The 21460-nt window shown below is 43.9% G+C and overlaps 1 protein-coding gene across 5 annotated transcripts in view; it reads right to left on the minus strand.

Annotated features, from left to right (window-relative positions):
* The window catches only part of ASTN2 (astrotactin 2), an 881464-nt gene that overhangs the window by 173928 nt on the left and 686076 nt on the right, over positions 1 to 21460 (minus strand). For all 5 annotated transcript variants that reach the window (XM_086683845.1, XM_086683843.1, XM_086683844.1 and 2 more), the window contains one exon: positions 11100 to 11365. In XM_086683845.1, the coding sequence (XP_086539971.1) occupies positions 11100 to 11365 (266 nt within the window). The remainder of the gene's footprint in view (positions 1 to 11099; positions 11366 to 21460) is intronic.

Below are 21460 nucleotides of genomic sequence, written 5' to 3' on the forward strand. Positions count from 1 at the left end.
TGGGGTAGTCTTTGCATGGTTGTGTGATGGATGAGTTGTTATAGGTCATCTGAAAAAGAGATCCCAGCCCTGGTTCTGATATGTTTTAGCCCTTTGGGACTTTGGGGGGTGGCACCTACCCTTTCTAAGCCTCAGTTTCCTTTTCTGTAAAATGAAGACAAATATCACTACCTTCCTTGGTCTGTTGAGAGGATCAAGGGGGCCAGTGTATGTGAAAGCACCTTGGAGGCATACCAATGTAAGTTGGTAATTCATTTGCTTTTCACTCATTCAATTCACCTATTCACATTGAGAATTTACTGAATTTCTACTATGAGTCAGGCACTATACCGGAATGCTGGTGCAATGCTTAGCACAAGTTTGCCCAGACCTTTGTCTCATGGAATTTACCCCCTAATGTATAAGACAATCATTTGAGTCGATTAGGAAAGATATTCTAGAAGTAAGAGAAACAGGATGCTTGGGGTCACTGAGCAAGCTGTTACTGGGAATGTTCAAACACAGACTCCACTCCAGTTTGTAAGGCGCGGCAGAAAGGAACCAAGAAGTAGACTAGGGTTGGACTAGATGCCTTCATTCCCGAGTTTACCTGTTCTTCCTTCCTCACAGGCACTGCTGTCATCATAAAACAAAATAATAAAATGTGGAGGAGGAGGAGACATAGACATTAATCAATTTCAAAACATAAAAAGTATAATTAGAAGCTTTGATAACGGCTACGGAAGAAAGATAAAAAGACTCAAGAAAGTACATAAACAAATAAATGGGGAGCTTATCAAATCCAGAAGCTTCCACAGCAATCTGGCGGAGGGAGTAGCAGTTAACTCAGAAAAGAAGGAGGAAGAGGGATGAAATCCATGCTAGTTAGAGGGAGAAGCATGAGCAAAGGCTCTTCAGCACAACAAGGTATATAGCCTTTCCAGAAATTGGATGATCACCAGTGACTGAAAACCAATGAGTTTTAAGAAGTTAGAAGGGCCAGCCAGTCCAAGCAGCCCCATGTAGGCCATGTTAGTAAGTACCATGGTCTTGATCCTAGGCAATTGGAAGGCAGTTAAGGGTTTGAATGGGGAAAGTGATGAGCGTAAGTTTTATTTTTGAAAACGTCACTAGCTGCAAGGAAGAAAATTAACTAGAGGGGGCAAGGACTGTTGTTAGCCAGTGAGGAGACAATTGCAATAGTCCAGGTAAAACTTGAACAAGACTGGGTAAGAGTGAATTCTTCTGAGAAATTCTTAAGAAGAAAATTCTGCAGGATTTGATAATGGGTTATATTTCAGGGGGACGAGTGCAGGAAGGAAGAAAAGCATCAAGAACCTACTGGTTTCAGAATCTGTAAAAAGTGAGATAGAAAACACTATCCTAAAAAAGGCAGTCTTTTATGGCAAATGTAGTGTCTACAAGACTGAAGCCACTCTGTTTCCATTGGATGAAGGGAGTCAGCTCTGGAATGAGTTGCAAAGTGAATCAGCATAGACAGTAGAAGCAGTCAATTTTTTAAAAAAAAAATTGGCAGTGAGGTAAAGAAATGAAGACACAGTAGCTGGAGAAGGTAATATCATGCAGTGATAGTGTCTGTAGTGCACATTAGACTTCCTTTTATGATAATTTAAAAAGCTGAAAGGAAGTAGCTAATAGAGAGTACAGCAAAGTGAGAAAAAGCCCAGGGGCTCAGGTTAAACCCTGGTTCCTCCACCTGGTCCTATTTCTAGGGACTGGGGACAAATGGTGTAACATCTCCATGCCTCAGTTTTCACAATGGAGAAAAAAAAAAAGATAATAATAATACCCACCATGTGAGGTTGATGAAAAGGTTCAGTGAGCTAAGTACATAAAGAGCTAAAGCTGAGCTCCTGGCACAATTGAAGTGCTCAGGAAATGGTTGTTATTAAAAGTACAAGGGAAAGACATTATGCTATTCTCTTTTTTATCACATTTGCTAACTGAATTCAATGCCCCATGGGGCAAGGGTAGGGGGAGGACGCCCTTTGCTGTGACATGCAATAGTGTTTGCATTTGCTAAGTCTGTATGTCTTGTAGATCTTATTGAAGCTGGTCGTCTTCTGGTCCCATGAAATAGCTACGTTTTCCAGTTTTGCAAGTAGGCAAGCCAAGCATTAAGTTCCTTTTTTGTAATTGACCATGAGCGTGTTGAGTAATGTGTGGATTATTTCTCCGTCTTTTCTTTGATCTTCTCTCTTGCCAAGGATTGCCTGACAGTCTGGTTCCTGGCCAGTGCACCTCCTCAGAATGCACGGAGAAGGAGAGGAAGTGGCCCACAATAGCAGAGATTTACGCCAGATTATAAGTACTTGACTTTCTTAATCCCTAAACAAGGAATTCCCTGAAGGAACTTCAGAATGAAAGAGACCTGTGATAGTGGTTCTCAAGTTCAGTGTGCATCAGAATCACTCTGGAAGCTTGTGAAAATGAAGATTCCCAGCCTCACCCCACCTGAGAAAAAATAATCAGTAGGAAGCCAGGAACCTGCATTTTTAACAAATGCTTCCTCCATGCTCATCCCAACAGATTCCGAGTGAGACCCCCTGAAATCCAGTCTCCATATTCCACTTGCTACTCCTCATGTCGCTTTACTGCTTTATTGTTTTTTCTCTTCACTTTCTAATATACAGTATCATTTACTATTCTCATTGTTTACTTTTTGTCTCCCACACATGCTCCAATAGAAATTAAGTCTCCAGATGGTCAAAATACAGGCCTGTTTTTCTCTCTAATGTATCTCAAATGCCTAGCATAGTGCCTGACCCAAGGGAGACCCTCAGTAAATACCTGCTAAAATTATTTGAATTGAATCCCCACACCCCCAGCCACCTCATATAGGAACTTCTGCAATAGAAACCCCAACTAACTGGTCATCTTATTTAAGTCTTCTATAACGTTTGGGTCCAGAACATTTAGAAAACAGACTGATACCAAGATTTTTTTTCCAGGAAAAATAATTTGATAATGTATAATTTGGTATAAATTTTTGGAGGATGGAGATCCAAAGACACTTTGAAATCAGAGATCTGCAGACCCCAAATTTAATAACCCTTGGTTATTACATAGCCTTGGTCCCTGAAATTCACTCTTCGGTTGTTGCTGTAGTTATTCACCTAAAAGTCACATTTATTTTCACTTTTTTTTTTAGGAATTTAATTTTTTTAATGTTTATTTTATTTTTGAGAGAGAGAGAGAGAGAGAGAGAGAGAGTGAAAGCAGAGAGGGGAAGAGAGAGTGGGAAAGAGACAGACAATTCCAAGCAGGCTCCATGCTGTTAGTACAGAGCCTGACACAGGGCTTAAACCCATGAACTGCGAGATGATCTGAGCCAGACTCGAGTTGGATGCCTAACCGACTGAGCCACCCAGGCGCCCCTAAGATTTTATTTTTAAGTAATTTCTACACTCAACGTGGGACTTGAACCTACAACCCCCAGATCAAGAGTTGCATGCTCCACCAACTAAGTCAGCAGGTGCCCCTAAAAAGTCACATTTGATCATGTCTTTTTCCCTTGACCCAAACCTTGAAGGACTCCCTATAGTTTACATGGTTCCTAACTCCCTCAATGCAGCATTCAAAGCTTCCCACAGCTCAGGCTTCTGCACATCACTTTTCCAGTTTGATCTCTCCCAAACCTCACACCTGTCACAGAGTGACTGATGAAACACATAAGCTTTAGATACAGACATCCCAGGCTCACATTCTGACCCCACAAGTCCCTAGCTATGTGATCTTAGATAAGTTACTTACCTCTGTAAAGCCTCAGGTTTTGCTTTTTAATTTGTGAAATGGGCATAATAGTGCATACTCAAATGTGTTGGGGGTGGGGGTGGAGTGAGAGAACATATATTAATATACATAAAACGCTTAAAAATGCCAGGCATAGATTTGGCACTCAATAACTGTTGAGTTTTATTCTCCTATTCTATATGTTTGGCTCATAGTATCTGAAATAACTTTTTTCCCCCTTCCTTTCCAATATCCCTTAGTCTAGACCAAGGTTTATCAGACTTTTTTTTTTTGTAAAGAACTAGAAATGAATGTTTTTGGCTTTGTGTGTCATACTGTATTCTGTGGCTACTACCCAACCCTGCTGTTGATGCAGAAAAGCAACCATAGATGATATGTAAACAAACGTGTGGCTAGGTTTCATAAATGTTATTTATAAAAACAGGTGGCGTGCTGGATTTCACCCATGGGTCACAATTTTCCAACTATGACCTGAACTAGCTTTGGAACTTTACAGAACTGGCTTCAAGCTTCTCTGAGACTCTGTGTCCTCATCTATTAAATAGGGATAATAATAGTACTTCCCTCATGAATTCTTGGATGATTAAATGAGATAAAAGCATGTAAAGCCCTCAGCACAGTTTCTGGCATATGATAGGCATCTCATCGATAGTATTATCTTCATCATCCAACAGATCTGCCTCAAGCTGTTCCATGATCTGCCCATATCCACCTTGCCTACTGCAAGAACTTTTCCAGACTCTCTCTGAGTTTCTTTCTCCCACTTTCTAACACTGTTGGAATGTCAATTGTATTATTTGAAAATAAGTCATGCATGAATGTAACATATGCAAGTAATTATAGTTACTTCTGTGACTCCTCAGCTTCATCCACTAGACTGTGAGCTCCTTGAAGGCACAATCTGCATCTGACTCCCCCCTCTGAATCTTGTTCCCTTACAGAGTTATCTGTCACACACTAAGCACCCAAGGAAGGCAAGAAGATGGCAGCAATGGTGCTACAGTGATGGTGACAGCAGCTGTGATAATGGTGGTGGTGATGGTGGTAATAATGGTGTGGGGGAAGCGGGGGTGATCTTGGCTGACTTCCTTTCAAAGAGCAGTCATTTGGAATTCCCTTCTCAATGAGAGCCAAGAAGTGTAAATAGAGCAAACAAGTCTTTCTGGCAGAGAGAGGATCTGCTAGAGGGTCAGACAACCACAACAAGACCAAAATTATACATGGCTCTTCCTAGAGCAGCATGAAAAGAAAAAGAAAAAAGAAAAACAAAACAAAACAAAACTCACATGACCGGAAGTCAGGAGACCCAAGCACTAGGAAATAATCATCCATCTATAGAGTATTTCACAGTCTTCAAATTGTTAGCAAAGGGTGTCTTAATTTTTCTACATGAGAGCCCTCTGGTAAAAGTTACCACTATCCATTTTACAGAAGAGGAAACTGAGTCTCAGAGAGATGAAGGGCATCACTGAGGCCAGAAGCCATGCCTAACTGCTTCGAATTCAAAACTGGTGTGTGACTAGAGCAAGCCACTCCTCAAATCTAGGTCTTACTTCTACTATTTGTGACATAAGAGACTTGATCTGTAAGATGAACAGGATGTGGTTTTAACATCGCTCTCTACTCATAAATGCTGTGTCACTGCAATAAAGTGCAAGATATGTACCTATTTCTCTTCCAAATATTAATTGAAGGAGCAAAACTGTTAATATATCTGGATGGGAAATAAATTGCAGGTCACAGGATGACTCTTCTAACCTCAAAGTACTTCCCTTATTTTCAGGGTAAAAGTCAGCTCTGACCCTACCACAGCACTGGGAGGTGGAGGACGGGGGGAGGGTGATGAAGTTAGCTCAGAATTCTCATGGTACAGATAAAGTAACAAAGACCACAACACTAGAAGCATCCATGCCCAATGCCATATAAGAGTCAAGGGCAGAGCCTAGTTCAGATTCCAGATGTCCCAATTCTCTAGTTGTCCCAAAGAGAACTCCTAGCCCCAACATGGATAGAGATAGATACAACACCTAATTTACAAATGAGTATAAGGAAGGTCACCCAGTAGCCAATGGCAGAGATGGGTTTCAAATCAAGCTCTGACTGGCTCTGCACCATGACTCTGTTCTGTCTCCCCCACTCGCAGCCTCTTCTTCTCCTTCACCCAAAGGCTACATTAACAGCCCCACAAAGTCTTACACATTAAGCACTAGCTGTGGTTTTGGGCTGTGTAAGGTCATTTAACAGGTGGAGGGAGGAGATTTATATATAAACCAAACTGTCCATCATAAATCATTTTTTTCCTGCTTTCTTTGTTCTAAATCACAGCGTGACATGTAATGAAGGGCTCCTTTCCAACTGAGGCACAAGGAGTCATCCTATCCTATGTATTTATGGAGACGGATGCAAGGAGACCCCAACCACCAAAGGAGCTGGTGTCCAGTGGTCCCCAGGGCTATTCAGAGCACATCCTAACCTTGGTCCAGAATGAGGGGCCAGAACTGCCTTACAGACCTCAGACAAGCCACACCCCCTCTCTGATACTTCCTACCATGCCATAAAATGGGACTCAGAAGTTGCCTGAACACCCCCAAATAATTCAAGGGAGTCAGGGGTTCTTACATAGAAGACTGGTTCCATTCCACATCAGGAGGTCTGTAGGAGAAGGGAATCTTCTTATTCTTTGTGGCACTCCACCTATGACTTCCCTTACCAACAGAATATGGACTCCAGCCAAGTTTATAAAGTGTGAAAATGTTCCTGTATTCCCTCCATTCATGATCTGTCCTTTTGGGTTACCCAGTGATGTCTCCCATGCAAAATACAGATCTTACTCTAGAATTTCATGTCCCTAGCACTTTGGACACCTGCAAAGTTACAGAGTACTACTTAGAAGAGGAAGTATCAAAGGAAACTTGAAAAAAGGAGGGACGAAGTTGAGATGAACATCACTTTTATCATTATCATAGAGAATGTTTGTCCATTATATGCAATGTGCCAGGCACTATACATTCGTTATCTTGTTTGATGCCCATAAAGACCACATTTTACAGATGTGGAAATTGAAGTTTGGAGAAGTCATTCAGCATCACACAGTGAACAGGAGATTGGGGCAGGATTCCAATCCAGCCTGAGTAGAGCAACAGAGCCTATGCTACCCGATTCCACTCCAACGAAGTTTCTTGCAGGAAACTCAGAAAGAAACTCATTCATCCTCTCTGCCTTTTCAGGTAGGGGAAGAAACACCCAGAAAAGGAAAAAGAACTTTTCCCAGCCTTGCTGTGCCTCAGTGTCAGAGCCCAGGCCAAGGTTCTTTTGTGTGTTATGCATGTGTTCTCCACCTCCAGCTGCAGAGAAAAGCAAAGAGATGGAGAAGCCAGGGGAGAAGGATTGATGGGGTCTGGGGAGGCAGAAAAACAGATGACTGCCACAAGGGGAGTGGCTGCCTTCTCATCACACCAACTTCATTCAATGACCATATTCCCCTCCCCCAGATCATTTCCAGACCTACAGTCGGCCTTTCCCACCCACTCCTTCCTTAGCCTGGATCTCCTGGAAAAGCCTAACTTACCACAGCCCCTAGACTGTTATGCAACTTTAAAAAGGCCTACCATTGGGGGTTGGGGAGGAGAAGCTTGGAGACTCGAGGGAGCCATCTCATCAACCAGCTCTGATGTTTCTGAGCAGGGATGACTAAGAGGAGGAGAGCGTGCGGCTGAGAACACATCACCCCTGCCTGTCCGCCTGCCCAAACTCTTCCCAGGCTCCCCACTACTGGAGGCCAGACTCCTCCCCACCACAGCCTCCCCAGGCCTGCCTGGCCCAGCCCTGCCACTTTTTCCTCAGTGCTGCCCATGGAGCTGCCCCCGAGTCTCAGCCCCTGCCACACACGGGTTCTCACTCAGTTTCTCAGGCAAATGGGCCAGTTCATTCTTCAGGCCTTTGCAGGAGTTGGGTCTTCAGTGTTGCATGTGCTCAGGCTCCTCGCCTTCCCCCAAACACAGTCCTCCACATTCACCTTATGCATCCAAGCCATCTTAGATGTCACTTCCTCAGGGAAGCCTTCCCTAACTCCACAAGATCTCCTACCACACTCTTTCAACCCACTGGCCTGGACTTCCCTTGGTACTTTGCAGTCCATCTTTACTTGTATCATTGTTTCATTAACACCCGTCTCGTCCGTGTGAGGATAAAGACCAAGTCTACACATTACACTCTACTTCTCAGGGCATGACACAGTACTTGGCATATAGTAAGTCCTCAAAAATGGTGAATGAATGAATGAATGAATGACTAGTGCTTCAAGGGTCCCAGATCTCCTATAAGGAGAACAGTGACATCTAGTGACTGCTTTCACACTCTTGGGCTTCTCTGATAACATCCCACCAGTTGGCCTCGAAAACATCTCGCTGGATTTCCGAAGAACTGCATATTTCACTGATGCCAAGGGAAGCTGGCATAGAATCCAGACATGGGGGAATCTGATTCCTAAGCAAGGAGGAAAGGAACCACCAAGCCTCTGGCTATTGCATGTGCCAAGAACACATCACAAAAGTCCTGGGACTTCGCTAAGATGGTGCCACATCACAGATGAGGAGAGTCTGGCCCAGAAAGGCAGTCACTGGGCCAAGTTTACAGAGCAGTAAATGGGGATTCTCACAGCCTCACCCACCAAGTCCTGGAGAGCAGCTAACCATGATGCTTCACTCATCCACACTGACATAACACTGGTTGGACCATCTTTGGTATTCGGCGGAAGCTACCACAGCCTCCTGAGAGGTCTCCCCCTTTGCACCCTTGCATTTTCACACTCATCTCTCACCCTGAAGCTGGAGGGGTGGAGATATATACATATTTGGCTTTTTTGTTATAGTTATTGTGGAGACCTTTCATGCACAGAATTAGATTATCCACGATGCTTACTTCATGATTCAAGCTCATTATTGCACCATGCATGGTTAGGCTTTATGTATTCATCCAGTTAGTGTTCATTAATTAGCTAGTTTTAATGCTTTAATAAACTCCCACAAATCCACCACCCAAAATGCCAGCTAGGAACTTGATTCCTCCATGTAATGAGGGCTCCCTCAAGCCATTGCCCCGCCTCCCTGACTCAAGACTACCATCATCCTGAGTCCTACGTTCACCATTTCCTTGGTTCCCTTTTAAAATAGTTTATAACACCTGTATTCATTCCAAAAATGTAGTGTATTTGGCGTGTGTGTATCTGTTTTAACTTAAAACAGGGGAGGGGTGCCTGGGTGGCTCAGTCGGTTGAGCATCCAACTTTGGCTCAGGTCATGATCTCACAGTTCATGGGTTTGAGGCCTGCATCGGGCTCTGTGCTGACAGCTCAGAGCCTGGAGCCTGCTTAGGATTCTGTGTCGTTCTCTTTCTCTGCTCCCCCACCCCACCCTCAAAAATAAATAAACATTAAAACATTTTTTTAAAAACAGGAGAAAGGGTATCATGCTATATAAAATATACTTTTGGGGGGGTGCCTGGGTGGCTCAGTTGGTTAAGCGTCCATCTTCGGCTCAGGTCATGATCTCACACTTTGTGAGTTTGAGCCCCGCGTCAGGCTCTGTGCTGACAGCTCAGATTCTGTGTCTCCCTGCTTCAGATTCTGTGTCTCCCTCTCTCTCTGCCCCTCCCCGCTCATGCTCTGTCTCTCTCACTCTCAAAAATGAATAAATGTTAAAAAAAATTTTAATTGTACCTTTGGGACTTCTATTCTTCATTTAATATTATGTTTGTTCATCTCATATCAAGTGTCAGTATAATCCATTTGTTTTGTCTGCTGTAGAGCATTCCACTGTATGCACATTCCATTATACACTTATTCAACTGCTCTCCCACTGAGGGGTCTTCTGTGTCATTTCCAGAGGGCTTCTTCTGGTGCACAAATCTAACCTATCTAATCCTTCCTGCATATCCTAAGCATCTCACTGCCCTCCAGACAGATCCAAATTCTATGAGCTAGTTTTCTATAACCTGTATGATCAGGCTCCTTCTGACCTCTCTAGCCTCATTGTGCTTTCCTTTTATCTCTTGATCTTAGTCACGGGGGATGTCTTCCAGTCTTCGTATGGATCATGTTCTTTTCTGCATCTGGTCATCTACCTAATGCTTTCCCCACCTCCTTACTCTGATCCCCTCTCTATCCTCTATGAAGCCCTACCTGACCATGCACCACCCTCTAGCACTCAGTCCAATAGAATGCTATGGTGGGAACGCACAATCCATAGTATCCTATTGGTGCTGGTCAGGGATCTACCAGAGGATCTTCTCTGGAGGTGCAGGGCCAGCTATCTGGGAGTTGCTGCAGAGGGAAGCATGGGGACCAAGTAGAGATGCTTTAACCACTTTCCTCTTCCTAAGTGAAGGCATGGCATCACTATTCCTGGTTTTTAGGAATTGGGTTCCTGAAAGATTGCATTTAGAGAAACTGTTCATTAATATACTTTTGCAAACCAGTGAACCATTTATATGGTCTCTTCAAGCCCAGGCATACTGTAATGGAAAATGAGAGATGCAGAAAGAGGAAAAAGAGGAGATAGAACTTCACGACTAAGTACATGGGCTCTGAAACAGACTGACTTTGAGCAAATCACTAAACATCTTCGAGGTTTCCTTACTTGTAAAGTGGGCATGACATTAGGATGAACCACATGGAATTACCATTTTTATAAATTAAAAAATGATCCACAGTTGGTAATTTCATATGAATCACACCAATACTTATATGTATTTCATAGATCTGGAGGGAAGATTAAATGAGATAATCCAAGTATAGCACTGAGGCAGAGACTGTCAGGTTTTCAACAAACCCATATATCTTCTTCTCCTTGGCAAACAGATAGAATAGATTTCCCTGTTTTTGTTTGCACACAGGTGTGTCCAATGGCTGAGTTCTAGCCAAGGGAGTGGAACTGAAATGATATTTGTTACTTTCAGGCTTGGCCCATTTCAACTTCTCATGTATGATCCTCCATGTTCTTTCTTCTTCCACAACAACTGTGGAAGCATCAGGTTGATGCAGCACAAGACAGAACAAGGTGGGTCTCTGAACCATTTCTCAGAGTAAAGCCACTCATCATCAGAAACATTTATCTGGGACTCTGCACAAACAAGCGATAACTTCTATTGTCTTAAGCCATTGAGATTTGAGGATTTGTTGGTAATAGCAGCTATATATGTACTTAAACCATGGTAAGGAATCAATAAATGCCAGTCATCACCATGGTGATGATGATAAGACAATCCCAGTGGACAAAGGGCCTACGAGGGCAGGAGGCAGGAAGATTGATATTTAAATGTGACGCAGTGGCTGTGTCAGGGGAGCTCACCTCCTTGGTACCATTGTCTTGGATGAGGGTATACAGTGGTACCACACGGTTGATTTCCAGCAGCACTGGCGTGGGGCTCAGCTGCTCCTTGCCCGGCCGGCGGCAAAGGTGGCAGGTAGAGGGACAGCGGCCTTTCTCCTCACAGCGGATCTCCACACCTGAGATGAGCTGGTCATCTGACAGCATTTGCGCCGTCAGCAGACCTGAGAGGTAAGTGATGAAGGGCATGGACTTGAGTTCCTTCTTGCTGCCCAGCTCTGTGGTCTCTGGAGAGGAAAGAGAAATTCAATATTGTTCAAAAGGTCAGACTCTTGAACCCATAGGGTCCAATGTGCTAAGGAGGAGGTATCCACTGGAAAGGAAAAAAAAAGATGGTAGAATGGTTTGCTCATGATGCCTTGGAAAGCACACCTGCTTGAGGACTCAAGGTGTCAGAATGGTATCTTGTTTTATAATTCACGTTAAATAGCTCCTTACTTTCTCTGGGCCTCACTTTCTCCATATTGGAAGTTGGTTGCTTAGACAAGAGGATTCTCCAAGGGCCCTGTAAGATGTAAATATCCAAAGAAATTTTTCCCAACAGGAAATTCCTGTCTACTGTCAATTTACATAAATTTTACCTTTCTTTTGAGAACTTGCTCCAGTCCTGTATTTTCCATGAAGTTTCACGTAATGGCGGAAACATAAGCTGGAGTCCAATCAATTTCCATTTAAATCCCTATTCTGTTTGAAAATAGCAAGGGGTCTTGGGAAGGTCTCTTAATACCTAAGCGCCTTTGGAGATTAATTCTGTAAAATGGGGTTATAACGTTAACTGAAACAGTGATGAGTGGTAAATGAGATAGAAGGAGGTGGACCTGCCTGAAAAAGAAATGATTTCCCCTTTCTTTCTGTGCTCCTATGGTCCCTTGTTCAAATTTCTTTTCCTATCTTCTTCATGCACACGCTGAGATCTAATTACATATGCTCCATTCTGGGCTGTCTCTCTTGATCTGTGCAGTTAGCATTTCCCACCTCTGTGCTTCTGCCCACTTTCTCTGCTGCCTCTCCAAACATTTACCACCCATCCATGCTCCATTTCAATATCCCCTTTTCAGGAAATCTTTTCTCCTTGCTCTAGCCCTTCTTCTCCGAAGAAGCATTTCTGTTGATAAGCCTTTTTCTTGTTAAGCTCATTTTCTCATCTCATTTTCTGCTGACCTCGCCAACCATATTATCGGCTCTTGGAGACGGGACCGTGTCTCCCACTCCTGCCTCCCGCACCCTGTCCGCTTCAGTGTCCAGCACGGCACTAGGGATATACTTAAGACTTCATCAAAGAGGAAAATTATGGAATCTGAATGGCTAGAATGACATTCATGATCTAGTCGGGAGGCTCCAAAATCCTTCAGAGGAATTCTTATGGATCCCAAGAAGCATCTCAACAGATGCTTGCAAAGGACAAAAGGGAAACTGGGCAGGTGGCACTCTAAACCCCACCTCTCGGCTTCCATTAGAGCAGTGCCACTTGTATCTCTCCTATAGACTGGCCTTCTACATAAGGCTTCATAAGAAGAGAGTGGTCTACAGCCATGCCAAAAAGCTTGAAAAAGCAAAGTAATTGGTACAACCCAGGGAGTTCCATTTACATCAGAGACTTTGTGAATGGTGTTCTCAAACTTACAAGATGCATAATCTGAGTGGCAAAACAGGATAGCCCTGTAAGTAATAAGGGACAGGGCTTGGTCCAGACGGCAGTTTCTTCTAAGCCTGGTGAAGTGAAGGCAGGCTCCTGCCTCAGTGGAAACAGGGGCCCTGGGCACCAAGGCCTGAGAGAAAAAGTAGGGTTGTCTCCTGCTCTTGCTCTTGGCCTGCAGTGACATGCAGCGGCGATCTGGAAATGGGCTTGTGAACGAGAAATCAAAATAAATGCGGCCTTCATTCATTACTCTCTGGGCCCTCGGGCCTGGGATCTGGGCTCCACCTTTTGTGTCTGGCTGTCAGCAAATGCTTATGAGCATCAGATCAAAGACTCTGAGGGAGGAAGACAAGGCAAATTCCAGCTAACCAATCCTTCAGAGGGATTAAAGAAGGGTAGTTACTAAGATAAACAAAACAAAGCTGTGAAGAAGGCATCTCAGCAGCTGGGCAGACAGAGACAGTCTTAAGTACAGACAAGTCGAAAGAAGATGATGATGATGATGACTTCTGGAAGTGGAGGCCAGAAGGAATAGTTTTGGAGAAGGGTAACTTCAAACTTTGGAGAGAATAACCACTGAGGGGAGAAGGTCAGAGAGCAGTCAGAGCTGTGAGGATGAGGACACTAGCGAGACAGTTAGCCCACACTCTGATCCAGAGGTCAGCAAACTATGGTCCATGGGTCAAATCCACACCTCAGCCTTTTTTTTTTCTTTTTTGTAAATAAAGTTTTATTGGAACACAGGCACCCTCATTCATTTATATATTGTGTATGGCTACAGTGGCACAATTGAGTAGGTGCAACCAGGACACTATGCCCCACGAATTCTGAAATATTTACTATCTGATCCTTTACAGATTAAGTTTGGGAACCTCTGCTCCAGTCCTAGGTTATAGATGGGGAAACCGAGTCTCAGAAAGAGAATCTACCTTTGGTCACACAAGAATGTGGCAGTATAATGGTAACATTGGAATCGATTAGGCCATCAATACACTTACATTGTGAATCTCCAATGAGAAAAAAATAGTGAGGCACCTTTTCTCCATAAAACATCTTCCAAAAAACTATTGAAAAAACATACATTTGAAAATGGTAATCTGGTATAACCCTCCCATTTTAAACAAGGGGAAACTGTGTCCCAAAGAAAGACTCTCCAAGGTCACACTCTGAGTTTGGGTTCCTTTCGGTACATGATTCCAGTCTCTTCTGTTAACCAGTTCATCACTTAAACTACTAATTTTATCTTGTGTTTTAAACCATAGATGGCCCACCCCTCATAGCACCTTGCCACATGCACATAATTTAACTGGGAAGGAAATAAGGTGTTGGAAGTAAAAATTCCCTTGATCAAACATTCATAGCCACTGGGTTAAAGATATAACTATCCATTTAACAACAAAACAAGCTATAGATCTTTGCTGGTCTGTTTTTTCCAATAAATCTCTTTCATCTTTTTTTTTTTTTTCAATCTATCAATCCTACAGGTGGGGTTAAAAGCCCACAGTCTAGACTAACAGTTGCACTACAGTAGCAATATAGAATTCCTAGTTGAACACAGAAGCTGGTTTTGCAAAAGGAGGGTCCTTGAGTATCACCTGGTCCAACCCCATTGCTCAACAAATGAAGAACTTGAGACCTAAACAGAGAAAGAGATTTACCTCTATATTCCATGCACATTTATTAACAATGATCCTTTTTGTAAAGATCGCTTCATGCCTAAGTTATGATCTGGATGAAAGTTACAACAGGGAAGGCCATTAACCATTCCATTAATTATTCCTCTGTAGACATGGCAATTGTGAAATCTAATTATTTCTGATCCAACCTCACTCTGTGGCTAAAGTCATCTTTAGTTCAAGTGCCAGTTTTTCAGAAAGGCCTTCCCTGAACTCCATCCCCATGCCACCAATCTACATAGGGTTTCCTATTAAAGATTCTTGTAGCATCCTGTTCTATCCATCACCTCTTAATGCGTCCAGACTATAAACTCCATGAGGACAAAGACCGTATTAGTTTTGCTGATTCCCATACCCACTTCACACAGAACGTGAAACACTTCAGGTTTTCAGTAATATTTTCAATAAATATTTGTTGAATATGTATTTATAGACCCTGATCACTATCACTGTACTATCTTATCAAAGCACTGATAAGTCGAAGAACAAAGATCTGTGCATGTCATGACTAACAGTTAATTGATGGCTTGTAATCAAGTGGCAACCTCTTCCCAAAGCAAAATTAGCTTTCTCAGTTGGAAGGTTTATGGATGAATAGCTGATCAATTTGCCAGTTGCTCTGACCTCCCCTGGGTTTTCACATAGGCCCTTGCCATTGAGGGGATGGGAGAGTTCACTTAAAACAGCCTGTCTCTAACAGGCAAGGATCAAGAGCATTTTTGAAGAGACTTATCCTCTGTTCACATTTCCCATCCCTCTGAACAATGCTTCCAAAATAGGATCATGTCTGGTTTCAAGCCCAATTCAGTTCCAATGACACTACAACCCATTCATTTGAGAACCTGCCAACTGAACTCTCTTTTTTCTCCTCCCAAATTCCTGCTGGGTCTAATTTTGTTGCCACCAAAAAAAAAAAAAAAAAAAGCAGCAGCCTCAGTTGAAGTGACAAGTCCTTGTTGGGAGGACAGCCAGGGCTTTCCGGCAGGAGGCGATGGCACTGCTTGCCCTCATCCAGAAAACAAAACAAAGGCAGCAGACGAAGGGCTCCGGGGAGAGCCAAAGCCGTGCGAATGTTTGTTCAATATTCGGCCACAGCGCAGGGCGCTGCCTCCCAAGTCAGACAGGCTTGCTTTGGCAATAGGCTTGCACTTGAAGCATTTAAAGGCTCCACAGGGACCAGAGGGGCTCAAATTAGAAACGTTAAGGGTGGGGGGAAGAGGGTGAGACTTTTATATCATAAAGAATGGCCTTTATTACAGCAATGGCCTCCCAGGAATTGTTGAAATGGGATCATTTCTTAGGCGGAGTTACTGTCTCCTGTTGGAGGAAAGCAATTGCTCTGAGGCCTGACTCAAGGACCCACACAAATATCCTGAACAAAGGGAAAGTAGCCAGCCGAAAGGCCATCGGCAAGGCCTGTGCTTGTGCGTTGTGCAATCCAAACTCCCCAGGGGAACAGTCAAGGTCACGCATTGTCAGTGTGCCCTTCGTAAGTCACGGCACCGACCTGACTGAATGAGTTCTTGGGAGGATCAACGACGGTGCCTGGCAAAGGTTAAGCTCTCAGTCTGTATTAGTCGTTGTTGTTGCTGCTGCTGCTGCTGCTGTGGTTGTTATAATTCTTACCGCTGCTGCTGCTGCTCACAGGATGTTACAATTGCAATTTCTACGGAGACACCAAGATAGAATAGAAATGAAATCCCAAAGCCGAGCCCCAATATGCAGGATTTACAGAGGAGATGGATCCTAGTTTCAGAACTCCAGAATCCTCCGCCAGAACAAGGAAATAAAACAAGGTCAGAGAATAGACGGGAAGGATTTAGGAGAGATTTGTTTTAGACAGGCTATTACCTGACGTTTAGAGTCTCCAGCACCCCAGGTGAGAGATATGTGGAGCACGGTACCTTTTCATCCCATTTTGTAAGAAGGATCTCAAGAGTGCCTCTTGGAGAACTTGGTAGGTGTTCCCTACAACTGGGGAGATAGTGGACTAGAGTCTTAACGCCACCTGCAAAAACTCTACTGACCTGTGGCAACACCACAGGTGGGCGGGCGGGTGTCCGTGCGCGGGCTACACGGGGATGAGGCCCAAATCCCAGAGGCTGCCAAAGTGAAAATGTTCCAGTCTTTCTCCTGTACCAGGTGTAAGTCACATAGGAGAAAGAGAGACCTGGAACGGTTGGTTCTAAGTCCTACCCGAGAGGAATTCTAACAGAGATTGAGGGGTTCACCCCAGTGAGAGTCCCTATGAGATAGGCCACTAGAGAAACACAGGTGGAGGGAGAACAGTAGCAGGCAGCCTGAGAGAAAATGCATCATCCCAGGTCTTGGGGAAAGCTCCCGAAGAAGCCCCAAGAGAAAGGGCTAGCTTTAAAAACCGTCAAGATCAGAGAACACAGAGCCATATACAAGGGTACCAGGGTAAGGATGTCCTTCCTAATCCTTACCACTTCCTCCCTCTGCTTTGACCACGGAGGGAGAGGAAAGAGAAATGTGAGGTAGAAAAACGGAATGAAGGCCAATCTTGCCCCACCTCTTAATGCCCCCACCACTGGGGAGGGCAAGGAGATGTGATATGTCAGATTTAGAGATCTGATTAAAATTCTCAGACTGGACAGCCTAATTCCTGACTGGAAACTGTGTTAGCAGCTCAAAATGTCTATATCACCGTCTAGCCCATAAAAGTGAGAACAGATTAGATGTGCCCTGCTAAAATCTTCATCTAGGAGCAGAGGAAGATTATCCCACTGAATACATTAAAAGGATCGTGAGAAGCAAGTCACATGTATACTTTAGAACGTACCTATATTCATAAACTGTATTGCGAATTTTCTCCATTTATATTATCAAACGAACCATTTACATCATCTTCATTAGAGTGCTTACCACATTTTTAATTTTAGTTAATATGCTAGTTCAATTAATAACTGTGTCCCCAGCTAAACTACAAGCTCCATAAAAGCGAGGACCACAGCCTGTCTTAGTGACTACTTGTATCCCAGCACAGAGTTCACTGTCTGACGTAGTATAGGTGGCTTACAGGTTAAGTATCTGCATAAATGAACGTGATCTGACCCTCTTTCCCTTTAATCGCTTCCATTCCTAGAACACTTGGGAGACTTTAAGCTCGCTATCTCAACTTACCACCATAGTTCCAAAGGCAGACGGTCTTAACCTTACTTTATTAGGGTACAAATAATAGCTCAGAGAGACAAAGTAATTTGCCCAAAGCCAATTAAAGTTAGTAACTAGCCTAGCCTTTTTTTTTTTTTTTTTTTTTTTTTTTTAGCAGGGGTGCCTCGGTGGCTCAGTGATTAAGCGTCTGACTTTGACTCAGGTCATGATCTCACGGTTGGTGGGTTCAAGCTCCATGTCAGGCTCTGTGCTGACAGCTTAGAGCCTGGAGCCTGCCTCAGATTGTGTCTCCCTCTCTGCCCCTCCCCCACTAGTTCGCGCATGCATACACGCATTCTCTCTCTCAAATAAAAGTTAAAAAAAAAAACATTAAAAACTAAAGTTTACTCATTTATCTTGAGAGAGAGAGAGAGAGAGAGAGGGAGGGAGGGAGGGGAAGAGAGAGATCAAATCCCAAGCAAGCTCCACACTGTCAGTGAAGATCCCAACACTAGGCTCAAACCCATGAACCGTGAGATCATGACCTGAGCTAAAACCAAGAGTAGGCTGCTTAACCAACTGAACCACCCAGCGCCCCTAGCCTAACTTTTTGTACTGGTTCTCCTACTCCTGCCATTGTCTATGTTTCCCCTCCCCAAATCTTGTAGCACTAACTCTCACTCTTGCACAACGAGTCTCTGCTGAAAACACTTGGGCCTTCTCTGTTGCTGTTATGCCCAGACAACACCGCCAGGCTCCCTCACCTCTTTCCATGGACTAAAGCATCTCACGGGTAAAAGGTAGTTTAAAGGTCACCTGGTCAGAAATCCCATCTGATGTTCCATTCACCACCAAATCATCCTCTTCTTTTTGGAAACTTTTAATGATGTAAAGCTCATTATCTTTTTAGGCTTCCAGTTCCATTATGGGACAGCTCTGTTAAATCTAGATGGCTTCCCACCCAGGAACTGCATTCTTCATCCTAAGCATCAGACCCAGACCCAGAGGTATGCACTTTATGCTATTAGGACACCCTATCGAAGATCCTCAAGCCTGTCCCCTCCTTGGGGGTCATGCTAAGATTAACCAACGAACTAGGTGGAGGAACCGTGGGGCATTCCCAAGTGGCTTCTGATAAGGTATAAGTGTCTCAGTGAGTGTGAGTATGTGTATGTGAGTGTGTGCACACATGTGCATATTTAAGGAATGGAAGGGAAGGCAGGTCTACAAAACTGCCAAATCCTAGGAAAACTGGTCTCCTGATCTAACCTAATTCACAGCTTCTTCCCAAAATATACAACAATCAGCCCATTTGCAGAGGGCAGCTATAGCACACAGACTTGCTTGGGTGTGAATTCCACCTCTTCCATTTCCAGGTGGGGGACCCTGGACAAGTCACTTAACCTCTCTGAGGCTCCATGTTCTCGCCTGTAAAATGTTGATACTGTTAGTACCTAAATCTTGGAATATTCGGAGGATCAATGCGAAACAGAACCTGATAAGGAATTTACAAATTCTAGGGTGTCCGGAGCATCATCAGAGTTATTTTTGTCCCAGCCCTTCGCCTTCACCTCAGCATTATTCAGTTCTTGTTCAAGTCTGGATCTGTAAAGCTTCCCTTGTAACCTGCAGCACTTTAACCACACTGTCAGGAATTTCTCCCCAAACCACCCACTTTCTACCTAGTGGAACACGGCAGACAAAGGTAGAATTGAACACTTAAGTCCAAAGCTACTGAGTTAGATTCCCTGATTTAGGATCCTTCTGGGCAAGTCACTACCTCTCCAACCTTGGTGTTCCTCACTTGTAAAATGGGAACACTAATTCCTGACTGAACTGCTCTGAGCATCAAATAAGAGATGCAGCCCCACGCCTGGGTGGCGCAGTCGGTTAAGCGTCCGACTTCAGCCAGGTCACGATCTCGCGGTCCGTGAGTTCGAGCCCCGCGTCGGGCTCTGGGCTGATGGCTCAGAGCCTGGAGCCTGTTTCCGATTCTGTGTCTCCCTCTCTCTCTGCCCCTCCCCCGTTCATGCTCTGTCTCTCTCTGTCCCAAAAATAAATAAACGTTGAAAAAAAAAAATTAAAAAAAAAAAAAAAAAAAAAAAGAGATGCAGCCCCAGCAGATTTACACCGATGATATCATATGGCTCTTCCTATCATACTACAAATTAGGAACAGTTGCCCCCTTTTATAGATAAGGAGACTGAGGCTCAGAGTGACACAGTATAACCTCACAAGAAGATACCTGTTTCAAGTGAAAGCAGTAACATCTCTGAGGAAGCAGTTAAATCTGAGGAAAATACTCTCTGCAAGGCAAGGAGGGCCAGCCCTATACACTGCCCAGTACCCAATATCCCAGTAGTGGCTAATGTCGTTTAATGTTTGTTTGCAAATTAGAATCCTTCAATTTTTTTTTTTTTTTTCAAGTACTAAAATTCCTGTGTGGCTCTGCTGTCCTAAAGAAATTAATGGGCAGAGTGAAGAATCCCAGTACAGTTCAGTGGACCCCAAAGTGGGCCTTTCCACAGCCCAAGGTGTGCTCAGGCTTCCTCTACCCCTCCTGGAAGGGAACAGTCAGTATTGAAGCTTATCATTTACTCCTGCCTATAGTGGGACAAGACAGGCCCTGGCCAGTAAAGGGAGGCTGGAGAAAAAGGTCATCTGTGATCTCCTGCTGCCCTCTAGTGCCTGCTTAAGATGATTGCTCTTGGGAAAAATGTGTTCTTCCATGCAAAGAATGACTGCTGTGTGCAAAGCAACTTGCTAGGAGCTGAGGGCAGCAGGTAAAACAGTAAAGCCTTGGCTAAAATACAAGGAAGCCTAGTGTAATGACCATAAGGCAAGCATTTGCTTAGAAGGCCTATTTGCCAGGTTTGCAGCCAGGCAACGGGGGGCAAGGGAGCTGAGGGGTGAAATTATGAGCAACGATTTGTTTCAATCCCAGCAGTACCCAAATATAGAAATTGTACTGAGTGTATCCACTAAGGAGAAAAAGCCAGACAAGAGGGAAAGAAGACACGTGGGAAAGATCATCAATGGAGCAGAATCCTATAGGAACCAGGCAGAGATAAACTCCCAGGGAGTACAGGAAAGGATGTGATCCGAATCTAAGACAAATGTAAGTTGGAATTTTATCATGAGGCCAGGGCCTCTGGGCACAGCTGTGCGAGTTGTGCACACATGTGACAGTAACAAGGCAAGGGGGTGAGTAGGATCTGAATCCAGACTCAGCCCTGCTAGCTGTGCCTGTGCCCACCGGATTGAATCCAAGTAGAAGAGCACTATTTCCTGATTTCTATAAAAGCTAAGTCATGGGCTGGCCAAGGCCTTGCATGGAACCATGAACATGCTGTCAGAGCCTCTGCTCTATTATGTTTAAAGTAAGGCTAGTCTCACCGACGGCGCAAAGTTGTTAGAATCTGAGATAATGTATGCCCATGCCACCCAAGAAATTTCAGTTCTTATTGTTACTACTATTATAACAAACTAGTTTTATTTTTAAGAGATGGTGGGATAAGTCCTTCAAGAAAGGGAAAGGGTAGAAAGGAAATTCACATTTCCTGAGCTTCCATTATGTTTTGCCAAGCACAAGACATTATGAATTTCACTGGCTCCTCGTGACAGTGCTTTTGGACTAGGGAGTATTACGATTGTCACAACCATATTTTACAAGTGAGAAAACAGAAGTTCTGAGAGGTGACAGACTGCAGCCAAAGGCTATTAGGCATTCAGGGCAACTCTAAAGCCCATTTTCTCGCCAATGGAGCACAGAAGCATCATTAAGAGGAGGTCTGTCCTCTCCTACCTGAGATCCCATTCTCCCTGTTTCTTAAAAACTCTGCTCAAAACTTACCCCCTTCAAGGAAGCATTCCAAGATTAGTTAATCCCCAAT

The sequence above is a fragment of the Puma concolor genome, chromosome D4 (assembly GCF_028749965.1).
Source record: "Puma concolor isolate L17-30 chromosome D4, mPumCon1.1.hap2, whole genome shotgun sequence".
Taxonomy (NCBI): Eukaryota; Metazoa; Chordata; class Mammalia; order Carnivora; family Felidae; genus Puma; species Puma concolor.